This window comes from Oryctolagus cuniculus, chromosome 19 (assembly GCF_964237555.1).
Source record: "Oryctolagus cuniculus chromosome 19, mOryCun1.1, whole genome shotgun sequence".
Lineage (NCBI taxonomy): Eukaryota > Metazoa > Chordata > Mammalia > Lagomorpha > Leporidae > Oryctolagus > Oryctolagus cuniculus.
The window spans coordinates 30,943,807-30,963,178 of record NC_091450.1 but is presented as its reverse complement, the minus strand read 5'-3'; the positions used below and the strand labels follow the sequence as shown (position 1 = coordinate 30,963,178).

Sequence of the window (19,372 nt, the reverse complement as noted above, 5' to 3'; positions counted from 1 at the left end):
TTACAGTGGCGAAACCTGCTGGCCCCTACCGATCCTTTACTCTTGAGAGGAAAAAGGAGAGTAGCTCTCCCCAGGCCCAGTCCCTCCCCTGCCCCGTCCTGGGTTTCCTCCCTGTGCGTGAGTGCATGGCCACGTGTAAGCCCAGCTCTGCTTTGTGTTGTGTTTTCCACTCCCCTGGGCAGGGGCACCTCCCACAGGGCCAGGCACGGTCTGTGCCGTCTGGTGCAGTCTGGGGCGGGAGTGGTGTGTGTGTGGTCCTGGCTCGGGACTTGCTTTCGCCTACCCATTTCTCCACAAGGAACTGTGACTTAGTTCCGGTTTTCTTGCTTGAAATTCTTTTGTTAATCACCGTATTGCGCTTCTCAGCCAAAATTTGTACATAGATTCAAGTTAGAAGTTTAATGAATTCACGTCACCAGAAAGCTCTAAGTGAGACTTCTTGTGGTTTCAGTGGTCACCACAGATACCCAGTTAGTCATACAACACAAATGCTAGTTTTTGTCAGTATAAACGCCTAACAAAATACCTTGAAAGTGTGCCGCCCCTCGTGACTCAGGCGCTCGCAGTTAGCTCACGTGTGCAGCACAGTTCTAGAATGTGTGTGTGTACAATTCTGTGCATTTGTTTTAAAAATTTATTTTTAAATTTGAAATCATTAGCTAGGAGCTGGATTGGAAGTGGAGCAGCTGAGATTTGAACTGGCGCTTACGTGGGATGCTGGCATCAGGGGGCAGCTTAACTCGCTTTACCACAGCGCCGGCCCCTCCAAGGGTTATCTTGTTTTGTTTTGTTTTGTTTGTTTTAAGATTTATTTATTTATTTGAAATTCAGAGTTACACAGAGAGAGAGGAGAGGCAAACAGAGAGGTCTTTCATCTGCTGGTTCACTCCCCAGTTGGCCACAGTGGCCAGAGCTGTGCCAATCTGAAGCCAGGAGCCAGGAGCTTCTTCCACGTCTCCCATGCAGGTGCAGGGGCCCAAGGACTTGGGCCATCTTCCACTGCTTTCCCAGACCATAGCAGAGAGCTGGATCGGAAGTGGAGCAGCCAGGACTCGAACCAGTCCCCATATGGGATGCCGGCACTGCAGGTGGCAGCTTTACCCGCTGCACCACAGAGCTGGCCCCTCCCAGTGTTATCTTTTTTTTTAATTTTTTTTATTTTTGACAGAGTGGACAGTGAGAGAGAGACAGAGAGAAAGGTCTTCCTTTGCCGATGGTTCACCCTCCAATGGCCGGTGCACTGCGGCCGGCGCACCGCGCTGATCCGATGGCAGGAGCCAGGTGCTTCTCCTGGTCTCCCATGGGGTGCAGGGCCCAAGTACTCGGGCCATCCTCCACTGCACTCCCTGGCCACAGCAGAGAGCTGGCCTGGAAGAGGGGCAACCGGGACAGAATCCGGCGCCCCTACTGGGACTAGAACCCGGTGTGCCGGCGCCGCAAGGCGGAGGATTAGCCTAGTGAGCCGCAGCGCTGGCCCCCAGGGTTATCTTAACCACTGTGTCAGTTGCCACCCCTGGATTTATTTAGGTTGATCACATAAATAAAGTGAAGTAGCAGGATTTCAGTAACGTCTCATTCTCGAGCTTTGCCGATCTTTCACAGTAAAATCTGGTATCCAGACAAAGGATGACTTACCAGCTGACATCCTGAGTCTTCCCTGTGGTATGGAGATGCCGGAGTTCCCCCTCAGCGTATCGGAGTGGTTTCTCATGTGTTCAGAACCGCGCAGGCCTCACCCTTACCTGACCCTGGAACATGGCTCCATTGCTGCCGCAGTAACAGGCACCGTTGGCCTGTGTGCTAGATCTCTGCAGAATAATCTGTTTCACTAGTACCATGCATTAATTGTAGAAAATTCAGAAAATACACAGCAAAGAGGAAGTAATAATTCTGTATTACCGTTTAATCCAAAGATTTTTATTCTCTTAAGAGCTTTCGTTTTTTATTAAAAAGACGAAGGAACAAACATCTTCCATTTGCTGGTTCACTTCTCAAGGACCCTCAACATCTGCAGCTGGGCCCGGCCAAAGCCAGGAGCCCGGACCTCAGTGCACGTCCCCTGCCTGGGTGGCAGGGACCGAAGTACTTGAGCCGTCACCCTGGGGTCGTCCTGGTGACAGCTGCCCCTCTGTTTTCTGCCCTTGGGGAGGTGGCTCCAGGGACCTGTGGGACGGTTGGGCCCTGAGGGTGCCCCTGGAGGAGATGGGAGCAGGAGGCCTCCGGGCCTGAGACTTGGTGCACGTGCTCAGTTCTGCCTGCTTCTGAGCCAGCCTGCCGACCGAGGCTGCCGCTCGCCAGGTGGAGAGCCTGGCCGGGCAGGGCCGGTTGCCCACACCTGGGCCCCTGCTCTCCCGACATGCCCCTCTTCCCAGACTGCTGTAGCCCTGACGGGTGTCAGTGGTTAGCACAGGTGGTCTGCCGGCTGCCAAGCTGGAGGCGCTGCTGTCACAGGCGCTGTACACGTCTTGCCGGGGGCTCTGGACCGGGGGCTGCCAGAGTCCAGCTGCAGCCCCAGGGATCCAGAGACCCCCTGGAGGGTGTGCCGCCTCTGTGTGTTGAAAATGCTGGTGCTCCCAGTGCAGTGGCTGCTTGTGACGCCCAGGTGTCACAGTGGATCTGAACTTGTAGGAGCTGGGCAGGAGGCCTGGGTTTACCTGTGTCTCTGTTACCCCTTCTCCTGACCCAAGAGCACCACCCTGGCGCATGGAGGAGACCTAACGCAGAGCAGCAGGTCTGGGCTTTGGGTCTCACCCGACCGTTCTGCGGCCTCGTGATGTGCATCTCGGCATTAGTAGGCACCCTCCACATGGGATCACCTGCTTTCTAAAAGTATTACTTTTGTGCATTTCAGAAGCAAAGAAAAGGAGTGGGGCAGATCTTCCGGCAGCTAGTTCAATCCTTAAATGCCTTCCATAGCCAGGGCTGGGTCAGCCGGAGCCAGGAGTTCCATCTGGGTCTCCCATGTGGGTGGCAGGGACCCAGGTACCTCATCCATCATCACCTGCCTCCCAGAGTGTGCACTAGCAGGAAGTGGGACTCAGGAGCGGAGCTGGACTTGAACTTGAGCGTCTGGGGCAGCTTCTTAACTCCTGCACCAGCGCCAGCGTTTGTCTTTCACCAGCAAGGATTCCAGGGCCGTGGCTCCACGTCAGCGTATCCAGGCCTGTTGGCTTCTAGGAGACAGCCGCGAGGTGTTCCGTGAAGCCAGGTGTTCTGTTTGTTTAGCTGTTGGCCTGTTGCTTGTTGCAGGTGGCCCTCTGTTCATCTTGGTCGAGGGGGCGGGGAGCTGGGTGGGTGAGCCCCCGCCCGCTGCTGTTCCTGCTGTGTAGACCGTGGCTCAGGGTGCGTGCCCTGGGCAGGAGGGTCCTTGTTACTTGCACTTGTGTGGCCATGGCTGTGTCCCCAGAACTGGGGCTGAGGGCGTCCCTGGACGCTCAGTGGGCCCAGAATTCCATCAGAGATCCCAGGAAGATGCCACACGGGGTCCCTGCCACACACGGGGCCGAGGGTCGCATACTCTGAGCATTCGTGATGATCACAGGCCCTGTGGTCCCCGGAGCCTTCCTCCCAGCGCCCCTGTGAGAGCGGTGGGGTCAGGTTAGAAATGTGGGAGAGGCTGTGGGTCCAGGTGTTTGAAGCTCCCGGTGCTGGTGTCTTCTGTCTCTTTCTTCAAAGGAAAACTGGGACTTTCCTGTCTGTATGCCAGGGATGTGAACCAGCCACGGAGTCAGTGGGCACGGGGAGTCCAGTGCACGTAAAACGCAAGCCACACAGCTTTGCACCACGGTTGGTGCTGAGAGGAAAGGGCCTGGGGGCTGGGCCGGGGTCAAGGGGTGTGTCTGGGCTGGGGTCAAGGGGGTGTGTCTGGGCTGGGGTCAGGGGCGTGGCTGGGTTTCCTGGAGTGGCTGACAGCCACAGGAGTGCACTGTCTTGCATCCTGACACCACAGTTGGGAATCAAGGCCTTGGCAGGGCCGCTGTCCCTCTGAGGGCTCCGGGAGACCCTTGCCTCGCCTCTTTCTGCCTCCGGGCCCCCGGCCTGGCCTGCGTCCCTCCTGACGCAGCCTCTGTTTCCACGTGACCGCCTTCCCTCCACGTGGGTCCCGCTCTCCCTCTCCTTTCTCTTAGGAAAACATCGGTGCTGGGCTTCCAGATCAGGGGTCAGGGGAGGTAGGACGTGGATGTGTCTTTGGGAGGCCAGCAGCAAGGCTGCAGCTGAGAACTGGCTGAGGAGGCAGGACAGGGAGGAGGAGCCTGCAGAGGGCATGTGTTGAGGCTGGTGGTGCGTGGACACCCGGAGGCCCCCGTGGAAGGGCCCCGGCCGGGGTGGCTGAGCCGGGTGCTGGCACTGCCGACCTCATGCTGGCTCCCCTCGAGCTGCATCGCCAACCGCTGTTTCCCTTTAAACAGGAAACTACTTTGCTTCACACTTTTTCATGGGAGGCGAGAAATTTGACACCCCCCACCCTGAAGGTTACCTCTTTGGAGAGAACATGGATCTGAACTTCCTGGGCAGCCGCCCCGTCCAGGTGGGTCTCTTGGACTGCGGGAGGCCCTGCCGTCTGTGTCCCAGTTGGGCTGGCTGAGGACGCGTGACTTGGACTGGGCTTGTCCTGGTGCTGCCCGAGGAGGCCAGGTGGTGAGGGTGGGTCACCAAGCACAGAGCAGCCCGTGTCAGCAGTGCGAGGCCCTGTGGGAGCTGCAGAGGCACAGATGTATTTCTTCTTTAAGGATTCACTTAAATAGTCCAAAGAGTTAGAGATATGAGGAGAGGGAGGCAACGTTGTCTCCCCCAACAGCCGCACCGGCCAGGGCTGTGAGCCCGGTGATAGAAGCTCACTGGTGTTCGGCACCTTCCATCCCTTTCCTTACAGGAGCTCCCTCCGGTCTCCCATGTGAGTGCAGGGCCCAGGCACTGGGGACGCCTGCTGCTGCTCTCCCAGGCCACAGCAGGGAGCTGGACGGGGAGCAGAGCAGCTGAGATACACACTGGTGCCCGTGGGGGATGTTGGTGTCACAGGCGGCAGGCAGCTCACCCCACTGCACCACAAACACTGGCCACAAGGCAGAGCGTTGATCTTGGGTTATTTTGTCTAAAAAGCAAGAAAGAAGATCCGTGTTCCAGGGGACAGTGGACACGGAGTACGGTCAGAAGCAGAGTCGCCAGAGAGGTATATGTGGAGTGCGGCTGTCTGATTTTCAGTGCACTTTTGGTGCCTGCTTTGTGCCTGGAGCTCTTACAGGAGCTGGGAGTGAAGTCAGACTTGCGCCCTGTCCCTAGTGGGGGTGCAGACAGTGTAACAGGAAAGCGTAGGAACTGGTGCTGTGGTGCACCAGATAAGCCGCCACCTGCACACGCCAGTCCCGTGTGAGTACTGGTGAAAGTCCCAGCTTCACTTCCAATCCAGCGCCCTCCTAATGGCCTGGCACGGCAGCAGAAGACGGCCCGAGCGACTGGACTCCTGTACCCGTTTGGGAGATAAACCTGTGGATGGAAAATCTCCCTCCCTGGCACGCTCGCTCCCCCCCCCCCACCCCCTCCCCTCTCTCTAAGTCTGCCTTTCAAATCAATAAAAGTAAATCTTGAACAACAAGAAAAGGAAACGTAGCATGAACGGGTGGTGAGCAGAGAGGCAGGGTGGGGCAGGGCAGACTTTGTGAGGGGTGGGAACCAGTCCCCAAGAAAGAGCAGGAAGGCGGGCGTCGGCAGGGCAGCCGGCAGGAGGCACTGACAGGCGGTGCTCCTGGAGGTGAGCAGGGCTCTGCAGGCCGTGCGAGAGTAGATGGGAGGGGCGAGGACCGCAGGCCTTCCTGGGCCGACGGAGGGAGGTCTGCTGGGCCTTGTGGTGGGCCTTCGGGAGGTGAAGTCACCCCCTCCGCGTGGAAACAGGAGGCTGCGCTGATGTGAGCTGAGTGGGGGGTGGGTGCAGGGGTGGGGAAGGGGTCCCACGGAGAGGCTGGGCTGGGGTGTCAGGTATGAAATGATGGCCGGGGACTAGCAGGAGGCCCTCTCTGTTAAGGAGGTGCGGCGCCCCCTCCCGCTAGGGCTGCGGCATTGTGGGTCGTCCTGCAGGCCTGGCAGGTGTGACCGGGCCAGATGTTTCCAGGCTGTTTTATTTTTATTTCTCTATTTACTCTAAAGTGCATATGCAGTTTTATTTAATACTCAAGACCTGGTTAAGACGTGTGCCGTATGGCAGTTTTACTGGGGGTTTAGCTCTACCTAAGATATGCTTGCTTGCTGGGGCTAGCAACAGGGTCCAATTCACACTTAGCGCTAATTAAATACCTTCTTGAATAATTAGAGTAAACAAAATGCATTTAAATGCTTTCTTAAATCAATTTTAAAGGCCTTTCAGGCTAATGGCAAACGCAGTAAAGGCAGACAGGATGGTTTAACATAATTGCTGATTTTATACAGCATTTTGTCTTAGTTCCAGGCTGTTTCAGCTACAGAGCCGCAGGCTGGCCGGAGTCCTCGATCTAGAGCACACACTGCGAGTCGGGGACTGGGGCCAGCAGGGAGCCTTCCCCGTGGGAGCAGGAGCGGGAGCCTGGGCTTGGACCTCTGCCGCCGCAGCGCCTGCGCAGGGTCTGCTCCATCGAGGCTCCTGTGCTGTGGGTCTTTTTTCAGTGTCTTGTTTTGCGACCGCAGTGGATGTGCCTGCTGTCGTGAGAAGTGGAGCAGAGCTGCTCCAGGTGCCCGTGACCCACCTGGCCTGATGCTGATGTCCCGTAGGGCTCCAACCCAGTGTCACCAGCAGGATGCTGATGGGGACACAGCCACATTTTCCAAGCACCACTCGTTCTGTACACGCTCCTGAGTGTACAGGTGTGCTGTGTGCCCTCCCTAAATCTTTTTCTTTATTTTTTTAAAAAGATATTTGTGTATTATTTATTTGAAAGGCATAGCTACAGAAAGGGAGAGACAGAGAAGGAGAGAGAGGGAGAGATCTTCCATTTGCGGGTTCACTCCCCAGTGGCCTCAACTGCCAGTGTTGGCCCAGGCTGAAGTCAGCAGCCTAGAACTGTGTCTCCCACACACGTGCAGGGGCCCAAGACCTTCGGGCATCTGCTGCTGCTTTCCCAGGTGCGGTAAGAGGGGGCCGCTGTGACTCGAACCAGTGCCCATACGGCTGTGCCAGAACGCCGGCCCCCTCCTTGAATCTGGGATTGTGCGGATTCACTGCATGGTTCCCGGGCAGCGCCAGCACCCTGTCCTCCACCAGGTGGAGGTGGAAGCCCACCTTTGGTGGCTGTCCCTGGGTCCCTCTGGCAGGTGCAGTTGTCGCGGCTGCTTCCTGGAATTGGGCTCTGCCCTGGCTCCCTTGGGTGTAACGAGAGTGAAGTGCCTGGCTCCTGGCACAGCCCCTCGGACAGGAGCGAGAGCCCAGGACGGGGAGTCAGGGCCCTCCCACGGAGGCTGTGAACCCAGACTGCTTTCTACCTCCTAGTTCCCCTATGTCACTCCTGCCCCCCACGAGCCCGTGAAGACGCTCAGGAGCCTGGTGAACATCCGCAAGGACTCCCTCCGGCTCGTGAGGTAACCCTGCGCCTCCCGAGGCGGGAGCCCTGTGCCCTCGGGGCTCCGCGGGGTGTGGGGCAGAGGTTCAGGTCCATGCTTGGGAAGAGGAGGGGGTGATGAGCAGGTCCCGCTCCCTGATCCTGCTTGCGTAGGGTCAGAGGCTGCCCCAGCATTGTGAGTCCCCAAGTTGTCCCCTGCATGAGTGGGGAAAGGGCTGGTGGACTCCCTCTGAAGACCAGGGTTCCCAGCAGGGCAGTGTCTGAGACAGCTGGGGGTGCATGGTGGCATCTGATGAGTGGCCGCTGGGAGCCTGCCGAACTTGTGCAGTGCGCAGGCCAGCCCCTGCCGTGAGCTGCCCTGGGCCAGGTTTTGGAGTGGAGAAACGCTATCTCAACAGGAAGACGGGAGCCAAAGGCTGGATCGCTGGGCTTGTTGGCCAAATAGGGCACTGCCCCGGCACTGCCGACTCCAGGGCCCCTTGGCCCCCTGACCTGCCTCTACCTGCTGCCCCGCTCCCATAGGTACAAGGAAGACGCGGACAGTCCCACTGAGGACAGCGAGAAGCCGCGGGTGCTCTACAGCCTGGAGTTCACCTTCGACGCTGACGCCCGGGTGGCTATCACCATCTACTGCCAGGCGACCGAGGAGTTCCTGAACGGTGTGGCCGTGTGAGTCCTGCGGGCGGCAGGCAGGCACCACAGGAGTCAGTCTCGGGCTCCCTGGGAGCCTTCTGTCTGGGGAAAAAAGAGGTTTTCTTCCTCTGTTCTGTCTTAAATGTTTATTTAACTGAAGGGCAAAGAGATGGAAAGAGAGAGGCCTTCCATCTGCAGGTTCACTCAAATGGCCACAGCTGGCCAAAGCCAGGAGCCAGGGACTCTGTGTGAGTCTCCCACTTGGGTAACAGGAGCCCAAGTGCTTGGGCCATCTTCCACTTCCTTTCCAGGTACATTAACAGGAAGCTGGTTCAGAAGTGGAAGTGAGACTCGATTTCAGGCACCGTGGTACAAGACGAGGGCATCTTAAGACTTCCTATTTATTTACTTGAGAGGGAAAGTTACAGACGGGAGACAGAGCTCTTCCATCCACTGGTTTACTCCCTAAGTGGCCGCAACAGCTGGAGCTGGGCTGTTCCAAAGCCAGGAGCCAGCAGTTTCTTCTGGGTCTCCCATGTGGGTGCAGGGGCCCAAACACGTGGGCCATCTTCCACTGCTTTCCCAGGCCACAGCAGGGAGCTGGGTCAGAAGTGGAGCAGCCGGGACTCGACCGTGTGGGATGCAGGCACTGAGGGCGGCAGCTTGACCTGCTACACCACAGCGCCGGCCCCACCCCTCTACTCTGCAGTTCTCCGTGGATACCCATTGAGACTCATTGATACTCTGTAATTTAGTTCATGTCCCATGAGGCCAACAGTTGTGGTTTTTTTTGTTGTTGTTGTTTGTTTTTTAAGATTTATTGATTTGAAATGTAGAGTTACAGAGAAAGAGAAGGAGAGAGAGGTGTTCTGTCTGCTGGTTCACTCCCCAGATGGCTGCAGTGGCTGATGTTGGACCAGGCTGGAGCCAGGAGCTTCTTCTGGGTCTCCCACCTGGGAACAGGGCCCAAGCACTTTGGGGCATCTTCCACTGCTTTCCCAGGTACATTAGCAGGGAGCTGGATTGGAAGAGGAGCAGCCTGGATTTGAACCGGTACCCATCTAGGATGCCGGCATTGCACAGGCGGCAACTTAACCTGTGGTTGAGCTTTTGGAGGTTTTGTTAGAAATAAGGTGTGGGGAGCAACTCGGACTAGACTAAGTTACTGGAATTAAGACTTATTCTATGCATCTGCTCTCCCACAATATGGCGCTGGGAGAGAAGAAAACAGCTTCTACACAGCTGCCTCCAGTTCAGCCAATAAACTGTAGGACTTGCTCCTGATTGGAGAGCAGCGTACTCGGCGTGTGGGCAGCCGAGTTGGGATTGGCGGAGGAGGACTATAAAGGAGGAGAGAAACGGCATGCACCAGGAACATCTAAGGGGAACACCTGTGCAGCCCCCGAGAAAGCCGGCCGGCGGTGTGCCGCTCCCCTGCGGAAGTGGGGAATGTGGCCAGGGGGAACTGCCCTTCCACGGAGGTGGAAGGGATAGTAGCCAACCCGGGAAGAACCAGCAGCAAACCCGGGGAGGGCCGAGCAGACGAAAGAACAGCGCAGGGTCCTGTGTCGTTCCTCCACGAAGAGGGGGAGCGACATAAGGGACCTGCTGTCCTCACAAGTTTGGATTCTATGACTGAGCATAATCTGAGTGGCCGCACAAACGTGTAGAGACGGGCCTGTTTCCTCCTGCTGGAGAAGATCCCTGGAGGCCAGGCTTGGTTCCCAGGGCCGGGGCTGAAGCGCTTGGGCCTTTGAGTCCTGGCCTGCTCTGCACCTCTGGGTAGCTGGGGACAGGACTGCTGTGCCTGTTTCCTTAGCTGGGAACGAGGGGGCCGGAGCTTCTCCCTTGGCTGGCGTGAGGACTGAACGGCAGCGCCAAGGCCTGGCCCTCACTAGCGGCAGTGCCTGTGGGAGGCGCATAGCAGGTGCTCTGGGTTAGTTGCTGTCTGAGCTCCAGAGGTCTTCAGGCAAGGCTCGTGAGTGCTCCTTGTCCTGCCGGGGGCCCAGATCTGACCACTGGACTTAGGGCGTGGCCCACCCCCCTCTGCAGCCTGGGCAGGTCCGCGCTGTCCTGGGTGACCACGGAGGCGGAGCTGGAGGAGAGGCTCCTGCCATAGAAGAGCTAGAAAAACAGGACAACAGGCAGACCCAGGCTCGGGGGAGGCCTTCACGGCGGTCTTGGGCCTGGTCTTAGCCCCTGGGGCCCAGTAGCCGTGGAGATGCCATACTCCCTTGTTAGGACCTGGCAGGAGCCCTGCCTGCCCTCCAGCCTGCCAGGCTTGGTGGCACCAGTACCGAAGGAGAGGCAGGGAGGCCCAGGCCCACACCCTGGCCAGCGGGAAATGCTCTGACCAGCTGAGCTGCGGCACACGGCTCCTTCCACCCCACTTCCCCACAGGGAGGCTGAGGTTCAGACAGAAGCGTGGGCCCCGGGCTCCCCTGGCTCCTAGAGGGAAGCCAGAGCAGCCTGAGGATGGCGTCCCAGCCTGGGGCTCCTGCCACACCGCCTCTGACCGCCTGGGCAGGGCCACCTCTGCACACAACTGCGACACCCGCAGAATATCCTTTGTCTCAACCCAGACAGGCCCCCAGGGACCATGCGTGTGGTGTGGAGCGGAGGGGAGGAGGCAGGTTGCGTGCTGGGTTCTGAATGGAAGCAGCCAAGTTGATCAGGATTGGAAATGAGGGCGCCTTTGACGCAGCCAGCCCTCTTTTAGGACTCCTGTCGTGGGGAAGCTGCTGGGGACCGTGAGATGCGAGACCCTGGTGTCCCAGGCCTGATGCATAGAACCACAGGGGAGCTGGTGTGGTGTTGACGACACAGCACTTGGATGTGGCGATGGTGGACGACTTTGGGCTGTGTCACACTTGAAGGGGCAGAGGAGGCCCTGCCATGTGGGGGGCAGGCGGCTGGCAGTGTACGTGGGGCAGCGAGGAGCCCTGCACTGCACCTCTGCACCAAGTTCATTGTACGCAGCGGGATGGTGGGCCCACGTCCGGGAAGGTAGCAGAGGTGCTGGGCAGGTGTGGACGACTCAGAATTGTCTCCAGGCTGTGCAGCGGACCTGGCAGAGTGAGATGGGGTCCATGGAGGAGTGAAGGCTGTGTGGCCATCTCCTGCCCTCCCTGGAGGAGGGAGGCCCGGGCGCAGGCCCTGGCTCCATGTCCTGGCTGCACAGCGTCTCCCCTCCTCCTCTTGCCCCTCAGGTACAGCCCCAAGAGCCCTGCTCTGCAGTCGGAGACCGTCCACTATAAGAGAGGGGTGAGCCAGCAGTTCTCTCTGCCTTCCTTCAAGATCGACTTCTCTGAGTGGAAGGATGACGAGGTAACTCATGGCGGGGCCCACCCAGAGCGCTCCCCAGTGGGTGTGGGGCACACCCACATTCTGCCCGCACCTGTTGTCCTGTAGGCCCGGGAGCGCCACGTGTGGACTGCTGCGTGGCGAGGTTGCGCCAGGCCAGCATTCGAGAGATGCTGGGCTTCGGGGATGAATGGGGCCCCGGCCATTGTCATCGGGGCTGCAGTGTGGCAGCCCTGTCGGCACTGGCTGCCGTCCCTGGGCCGTGCTGTGGACCCCGCCACTCCAGCCACAGGTCCCTGCAAGGGCTGTGCCGCTCGTGGCTCGTTTGCTCCTGTGTTCCCCTGGTGGCTCCTGTTTATTTCAGTCGAGACCTTGTCCTCCTCCTCTGCCCTTCACCTCTCCCTGTGTCCATCAGGCCTGGTGGCAGAGCCTGAGGGTCCCACAGTGTGAGGCCCAAGGGGACATTGAATATGCTTTTCCCCGCTCGGGCTGCCTCGGCCTGCCGCCTTGGGCGCGACTCAGGCTGGTGTCGGCCGCCTCGCTCTGTCTAGGTTTGCGCAGCAGCTTATTCCCCAAGAAAGCCCTCCGGGCTTCGCGTCAGAAGCCTCTGGAGCTGGTGATTTGGTGCAGCTGGTTGAGCTGTTAGAGGAGATCGTAGTGGGGTTCTTGTCTTTGCGCAAGAAAGAATTCAGGCGTGAGAGCAGTGGTAATCAAAGTAGCAAGGTTTATTGGGGATCGGGAATCCCTAAGAAGGATGGGACAGAATCCGAGAGAGAGCCCAGTCGCTCAGACCAGGGTGGGGGGGGCAAGGTATCCGAGAGAGAGAGCCCATTTTTCCATTCAGTGGTTCACTCCCCAATTGACCGCAGTGGTGGGAGCTGGGCTGATCCAAAGCCAGGATCCAGGAGCTTCTTCCGGGACTTGGGCCATCTTCCACTGCTTTCCCAGGCCGTAACAGAGCTGGATCGGAAGTGGAGCAGCCGGGTCTCTAGCTAACCTTGAGCAGATGTGTTGGTTCCCTGGCTTTTGCACTGAGACCACATGCCCTCATGGCTTCTCTGTGCCGGACACTGAGGCTGTCAAGGGGGCCAGCGGGGAGCCAGGGTGGACCAGTGGTGACCGTGTTCTGATGGCCTGAGTGACACTGAGACAGGAACTGCAAGTGTTCTCTTGGGCCGCCCACACTTGGGCTCGAGGGCCTTTCTGAGACCACAGCGGGAGTTGGTCTGCAGGGCGCGAGCCGAGGGCTGGGCAGAGTGAAGGGGCTGTGGCGAGGCTGAGGCCGAGCTGACTGGGCCCTTGTGGGCCATGCATGGATGGGGGGCTTGTAGCCTCCTTCCCTTGCCGTCTGGCTTTGGCGGGGCCTTCCTTCTCAGAGTCGAGCAGGGCTGTCCCGGAAGCCTGCACCTCCTCTCTGAGGTGGACACCGGCAAGCCGGAGCGTGCGTGGCAGTGCTGTCCGCAGCAGCCGTCACGGAGAAACGGCCCGAGCTCCCTCAGCCAGTGCACGGGGACACAGCGTGGTTTGTCCTCCCGCCGGCACTGTGTTCAGACCGCTGAGGGAGTGCAGCTCGGACCTGCTTGGGGCAGCCGTGGGAACCCTGCAGAGCGAAAGAAGCCAGACAGAGAAGGGTGACTGTCGCAGGCTTCCCTTAGATGAATGTCCGGAGCAGGTGCATCCCAAGAGACAGCAGAGCACGGCCGACGGCGGTCACCAGGGGTCACTTCCTGAGGGCGTCAGGGTCTGGGGGTGGATGGCAACAGTGGGTGCCTGAGGCTGGGCGCGTCCTCCCTGCCGTCTCATCTCCACGTCCGCCCAGCTCTGCCTGACCAACCCTGGCCTGGCTGGCCGGGCTTCTTACCTTCCTGGCCTCCTGTTCCCCTCAGCTGAACTTCGACCTGGACCGGGGTGTGTTTCCAGTGGTTGTCCAGGCCGTGGTGGACGAAGGAGACGGTGAGCAGCGCTGGCTTTTCCTCTCCTGTCCTCCCTGGGGAGCACGTGGGGCCTGTGGGTGTCAGCCTTGGACTGCATGAGATTCTGGGGCACCCCACGAGCTGCTCAGAGGACAGGGGAGGCTTGGGAACCCGCGGGGAGCTGCGGAGCCGGGCAGAGGGCTGCACAATGAGCGTGTGCTCACCAGGAAGCTGCGGAACCTGGCAGAGGGCTGCATGATAAGGGTGTGCCCACCAGGGAGCTGTGGAGCTGGGCAGAGGGTGTGCCCACCAGGGAGCTGCGGAGCGGGCAGAGGGTGTGCCCACCAGGGAGCTGTGGAGTGGGCAGAGGGTGTGCCCACCAGGGAGCTGTGGAGTGGACAGAGGGTGTGCCCACCAGGGAGCTGCGGAGCGGGCAGAGGGTGTGCCCACCAGGGAGCTGTGGAGTGGGCAGAGGGTGTGCCCACCAGGGAGCTGTGGAGTGGACAGAGGGTGTGCCCACCAGGGAGCTGCGGAGCGGGGAGAGGGTGTGCCCACCAGGGAGCTGTGGAGCCGGGCAGAGGGTGTGCCCACCAGGGAGCTGCGGAGCCGGGCAGGGGGTGTGCCCACCAGGGAGCTGCGGAGCCGGGCAGAGGGTGTGCCCACCAGGGAGCTGTGGAGCGGGGCAGAGGGTGTGCCCACCAGGGAGCTGCGGAGCGGGGAGAGGGTGTGCCCACCAGGGAGCTGCGGAGCCGGGCAGGGGGTGTGCCCACCAGGGAGCTGCGGAGCTGGGCAGAGGGTGTGCCCACCAGGGAGCTGTGGAGTGGGGCAGAGGGTGTGCCCACCAGGGAGCTGCGGAGCGGGCAGGGGGTGTGCCCACCAGGGAGCTGTGGAGCGGGCAGGGGGTGTGCCCACCAGGGAGCTGCGGAGCGGGGAGAGGGTGTGCCCACCAGGGAGCTGCGGAGCGGGGAGAGGGTGTGCCCACCAGGGAGCTGTGGAGCCGGCAGGGGGTGTGCCCACCAGGGAGCTGCGGAGCTGGGCAGAGGGTGTGCCCACCAGGGAGCTGCGGAGCCGGGCAGAGGGTGTGCCCACCAGGGAGCTGTGGAGTGGGGCAGAGGGTGTGCCCACCAGGGAGCTGTGGAGTGGGGCAGAGGGTGTGCCCACCAGGGAGCTGCGGAGCTGGGCAGAGGGTGTGCCCACCAGGGAGCTGTGGAGCCGGGCAGAAGGTGTGCCCACCAGGGAGCTGCGGAGCGGGGAGAGGGTGTGCCCACCAGGGAGCTGCGGAGCCGGGCAGGGGGTGTGCCCACCAGGGAGCTATGGAGCCGGGCAGAGGGTGTGCCCACCAGGGAGCTGCGGAGCGGGGAGAGGGTGTGCCCACCAGGGAGCTGTGGAGCGGGCAGAGGGTGTGCCCACCAGGGAGCTGTGGAGCGGGCAGAGGGCTGCACAATGAGCGTGTGCCCCCCAGGAAGCTGTGGAGCTGGGCAGAGGGTGTGCCCACCAGGGAGCTGCAGAGCGGGCAGAGGGTGTGCCCACCAGGGAGCTGCGGAGCTGGGCAGGGGGCCGCATGTCGAGGGTGTGCCCACCAGGGAGCTGCGGAGCGGGCAGAGGGCCGCATGTCGAGGGTGTGCCCACCAGGGAGCTGCGGAGCTGGGCAGAGGGTGTGCCCACCAGGGAGCTGCAGAGCGGGCAGAGGGTGTGCCCACCAGGGAGCTGCGGAGCTGGGCAGGGGGCCGCATGTCGAGGGTGTGCCCACCAGGGAGCTGCGGAGCGGGCAGAGGGCCGCATGTCGAGGGTGTGCCCACCAGGGAGCTGCGGAGCTGGGCAGAGGGCCGTGCGATGAGGGTGTGCCCTGAAGCCAGCTGGGGGAGGGGGACTGAGGTGGTGGGGAGCGAGCTGTATTTGGCCCTGACCACCCTCTTGTCTCTCTTACCTTGGGCAGTTGTGGAAGTGACTGGCCATGCCCACGTGCTCTTGGCAGCCTTTGAGAAGGTGAGTGCCCTCCTGTCCTCGCCGTCATGTGATCTGGAGCTGGGCATCGGGGCAGCCTTGGAGACAAAGTGTGGCTGGGATCGGGGCTCCATACTGTGGGCTGCGGAGCAGAGGGAGTCTGCAGCCGTTCGGCACTTCCAGGACACTGGCCCTGAGACCAGGCTTCCCCGTCGGGAGACCTTCCCGAGGGCACTTGGGGGTATGGCGGTGGGGATTGTTCTAGGCTGTGGCCAGTCCTTAGGACTCTCTGGGACTGTTGGCCCAGGGACTGAGGTGCCCCGTGGAGACCTCCTCACGGAAGAGCAGCTGTCCATTGACACGGGAGACTGTAGGGTGCTACCCTCAGACTGCGGCCAGGTCCCACCAGGCTCGAGTCCTCAGGTGTCACCTGTCCCACCTGAGACCCTGCCCCGCCCCACTGTACTCCCTGAGCTGTGGCACTCTTGCACAAGGCCTTTGCTGACCCAACAGATAGTTCCTATTTCCAAATAATAGTTCAGGGCAAACACGCACTGTCCCTGTTCGCTGTCTCTCGTTTGTCATTTGTCTGAGCTGGGCACGCAGTGGGCGCTCAGTACTGGTGGGTACCCTGAGCTGGGCACGCAGTGGGCACTCAGTACTGGTGGGTACCCTGAGCTGGGCACGCAGTGGGCGCTCAGTACTGGTGGGTGCCCTGAGCTGGGCACGCAGTGGGCGCTCAATGCTGGTGGTGCTCTGCGGCCTGTCTAGCCTGGCCCTGGCCCTGAGCACCTTGCGGAGGTGGCGGGTGTGCCCTGGCTGGCCGTGCCACGGCGGAGGGCGTCCGTGCTCCCGGGCCTGTGCCAGCACACTGCCCTTGTGAAGGCCTGCAGGGCACAGGCTTGGCTGTGTGTTGTCCGTGTCCACCGCGCTGGTGTCCTGCTGACGACGGGCTCCCGTGCCCGCGTGCACCTGCGGCCCTTGAATGCTTGCAGTGCCGGGCCTCGAGCCTCCTGTGACCGGGGTCTTTGCAGAGCATCCCGGGTCTGTCTGTCCTGTGGCGAGGTGGTCTGCCTCCCCGAGCTGGGGTGCAGGCGGCGGTGCCCGGGTGCCCTTGGCGAGGGGTCTCGGAGGAGGCGGTAGCCGTTCCCACGTCTGTGTTCTCTGGCCGAGGCAGATGGGCATCGCTGGCAGACTTCGCATTCGCTTCCCGTGTAGAGCCCGGGGAGAAACTTTTCTTTTTGGAGTCCTCCATTCTGGAAATTTTTTTTTTTTTTTTTTAAGATTTAATTTGAAAGTCAGAGTTACATAGAGAAGCAGAGAGAGCGAGAGCGAGAGAGGTCTTCCATCTGACGGTTCACTCCCCGATTGGCTGCAACGGCTGAAGCTTCGCCAATCTGGAGCCAGGAGCCAGGAGCTTCCTCCGGGTCTCTCATGTGGGCGCAGGGGTCCAAAGACTTGGGCCATCTCCCACTGCTTTCCCAGGCCAAAGCAGAGAGCGGGATCAGAAGTGGAGCAGCTGGGTCTCGAACCGACACCCATATGGGATGCTGGCGCTTCAGGCCAGAGCGTTAACCCACTGAGCCACAGCGCCGGCCCCCATTCTGGAAATTTCTGTAAGAACCCACCAGCCTTCAAAAACCTGGAGTGCTGGTCTGGTTGCCGCGGAAGGGATCAGAGCACTGTGGCAAGTTCTCAGATCTGGTGGCGTAGTTAACTGTTGAGTTCTGAGCGCCGTGTTTCCATGGGTCCCACGGAACACGCTTGCTCAGGTCATGGGTGTCAGAGTGTCGTGTTTGCTGTTTCTACTCCGTGCTGACTTCCTAGCCCGGTCAGGCCCTTTGAGGGCGAGAGCTTGACTGTTGCTAACTTTGGCTTCCTCTGTCCTGTGTGTCCAGGAGGCCTGAACTTGGCTGAATGGCCTTGAACTTGAGTTGACTTCTGTTGGGCGGGGCAGGGCCAGAGGCTGTGCTGCTAGCAGGTTCTCCAGGTCTGGTCTGCGTGTCCCTCCTTTTCCGAGCAGGGGATAGGTTCCCCAGCAGGGAAGAGCCTCCAGCCCGCTGAGCGGGAGGGCGCGGAGCCCACGGGGAGTTAACGTCTGTGTCTTTGCCTGCAGCACGTGGACGGCAGCTTCTCCGTGAAGCCTCTAAAGCAGAAGCAGATCGTAAGTCTCACACACAGTAGCCTCGCCCTGGGATGAGAACGCCGCACGCGCCTCCGGGGGCGGGATTGGCACGCGAGGGCCGGGCCGAAGGTGCTGCCCAGACAGCTGCTGCAGCTCCCTGTGGGGCTCCGAGCTCTGGCTGTTCGCCCTGGGACTGGGTGCTGAATGCCCACCTGTGCCAGCAGCGGCTCTTGGAGGCCCCAGGTCTTGCCCAGTTGAGCCATGGTACCGAGAAGCCAGCAGCCAGTACATAGTTGATGAGTGAACGCATAGAGGGAGGAAGGAAGGTGATGGGAGGAAGACGGGAGCCTGACCCCGGCAGCAGGTGGCGGCCTGGACCGGCCTCTGCAGCTCACGAGAGGAGGGTGAGAAACCCTGGTGCTAATGGGAGCTGGACTCGGCACGTCTTCGCTTTGGGGTCAGTCTGTGCCTGTTCACACACCGGGACGTTCCTGCTGCTGGCTCCCACGCGGCTCCGTGGCAACGTAGAGTGGGGAGCAGGCCTTGGCCGGGGTCTGTGTCCCAGAGCCACGGTCAGATCTGTCCTGGGAAGAAGGGAGGGAACTCTGGGAGGTGCAGACTGTGAAGATGCCCTGGGGCTGGAGACGCCCGTGTGGCTGGGTGTTGTCTAGGGGTACTGCCCAGCAAGCTTCGGGCCCCCTGGGGTGCCCTGGTCCCTGAACTACGGGAGATCTAGCAACTGTGGTCACTTAGGAGCATGGTCAGCATGAGGCCATGAGGTGGGGAGCGAGTGGCAGGCCAGGAGAGAGATCGCCTGGGACCCTTAACCAGAGCTGTGGTCAGGCCTCCTGTAGGAGGTTCTGGAAAGCTGTGGCTGCGTCAGCTGCCATCTGGTGTCTCCCAGCGTCAGGTCCTGTGGGGCTGGCGGCGGTGGCTCTGGGCTTTCCCTGGAGGCGTGGCTGGTGGGCGGAGTGTGGTTCTGATCCACGTAGAGCTTGACGCAGGGCTGTCTGGGGCAGGACTGCCAGCCCACGGCCTGCTTCCTGCTTCCTGCGCTGTCAGCAGGCTGGGCGCGTGGCAGATTTCCTGCCCCAGGCTTTGCCTGGCATCAGGCCCCACAGAATTCCCAGCCACAGCTGCCCTGGGACCTCAGCCTGGCACCTTGTTGGGGGGGTGAGGGCATCCTCGCGTGGGGGCAGGCGAGGGCCCAGCGTTCCTCTCTGCTCTCCAGGTGGACCGGGTCAGCTACCTGCTGCAGGAGATCTACGGCATCGAGAACAAGAACAACCAGGAGACCAAGGTGTGTCCTGTGACGCGCCTGCCGTGGCTCGGCCGGCCACGCACCTGCGCTTCCTCCTGCCCCGTGGCGGCCACTCGAGGGGTGTGGCTTGCTGCTGTCACCCATGGAGGCTACTCGTGGGGTGTGGCTTGCTGCTGTCACCCATGGTGGTCACTTGTGGGGTGTGAGACTTGGTGTCACCCGTGGTGGCCACTTGCGGGGTGTGACTTGCTGCGGTTGCCCAGGGCACCCAGGGTTGATGGTGAACGGGTGGGGCTCCTTCCCGCCTTCCCTGGAACCTAGCTTTTAAGCACGTAGTTACTTCCTTGTTTGATGGATGGACAGCAGCCAGAGCGCCCGTCCTCCAGCTCTCTCTCAGGCTGGGAGCCGAGGGGGCCAAAGCCGGGAGCCCGAGTGCTATCCGGGTCTCCCACGTGGATGGCGGGAACCCAGTTACCTGAGTCAGCACCTCTGCCTCCTGGAGTCTGTGCTCGGGGGCTGGAGTCGGGAGCCAGAGCTGGGCGTCACCGGGCACCTCCACCTGGGATGCAGGCACCTTAGCGGCAGGTGCCTGCCGGCCGCAGGCTTGCCCCAGGATAATTCCTGTTCCGGAAGTTCACTTATAGGACGTTTTGTTCTCTTCCCAGCACTG

At 60.8% G+C, this 19,372-nt stretch overlaps 1 protein-coding gene across 5 annotated transcripts in view; it reads left to right on the top strand.

The window, feature by feature from the left end:
* MGRN1 (mahogunin ring finger 1) overlaps positions 1 to 19,372 on the top strand; it is a 52,017-nt gene that overhangs the window by 19,297 nt on the left and 13,348 nt on the right. For all 5 annotated transcript variants that reach the window (XM_070063993.1, XM_070063990.1, XM_070063991.1 and 2 more), the window contains exons 2-9: positions 4,410 to 4,528; positions 7,454 to 7,542; positions 8,046 to 8,192; positions 11,366 to 11,483; positions 13,346 to 13,412; positions 15,309 to 15,358; positions 17,433 to 17,480; positions 18,673 to 18,741. In XM_070063993.1, the coding sequence (XP_069920094.1) occupies positions 4,436 to 4,528; positions 7,454 to 7,542; positions 8,046 to 8,192; positions 11,366 to 11,483; positions 13,346 to 13,412; positions 15,309 to 15,358; positions 17,433 to 17,480; positions 18,673 to 18,741 (681 nt within the window). In that variant the 5' untranslated portion in view covers positions 4,410 to 4,435. The remainder of the gene's footprint in view (positions 1 to 4,409; positions 4,529 to 7,453; positions 7,543 to 8,045; positions 8,193 to 11,365; positions 11,484 to 13,345; positions 13,413 to 15,308; positions 15,359 to 17,432; positions 17,481 to 18,672; positions 18,742 to 19,372) is intronic.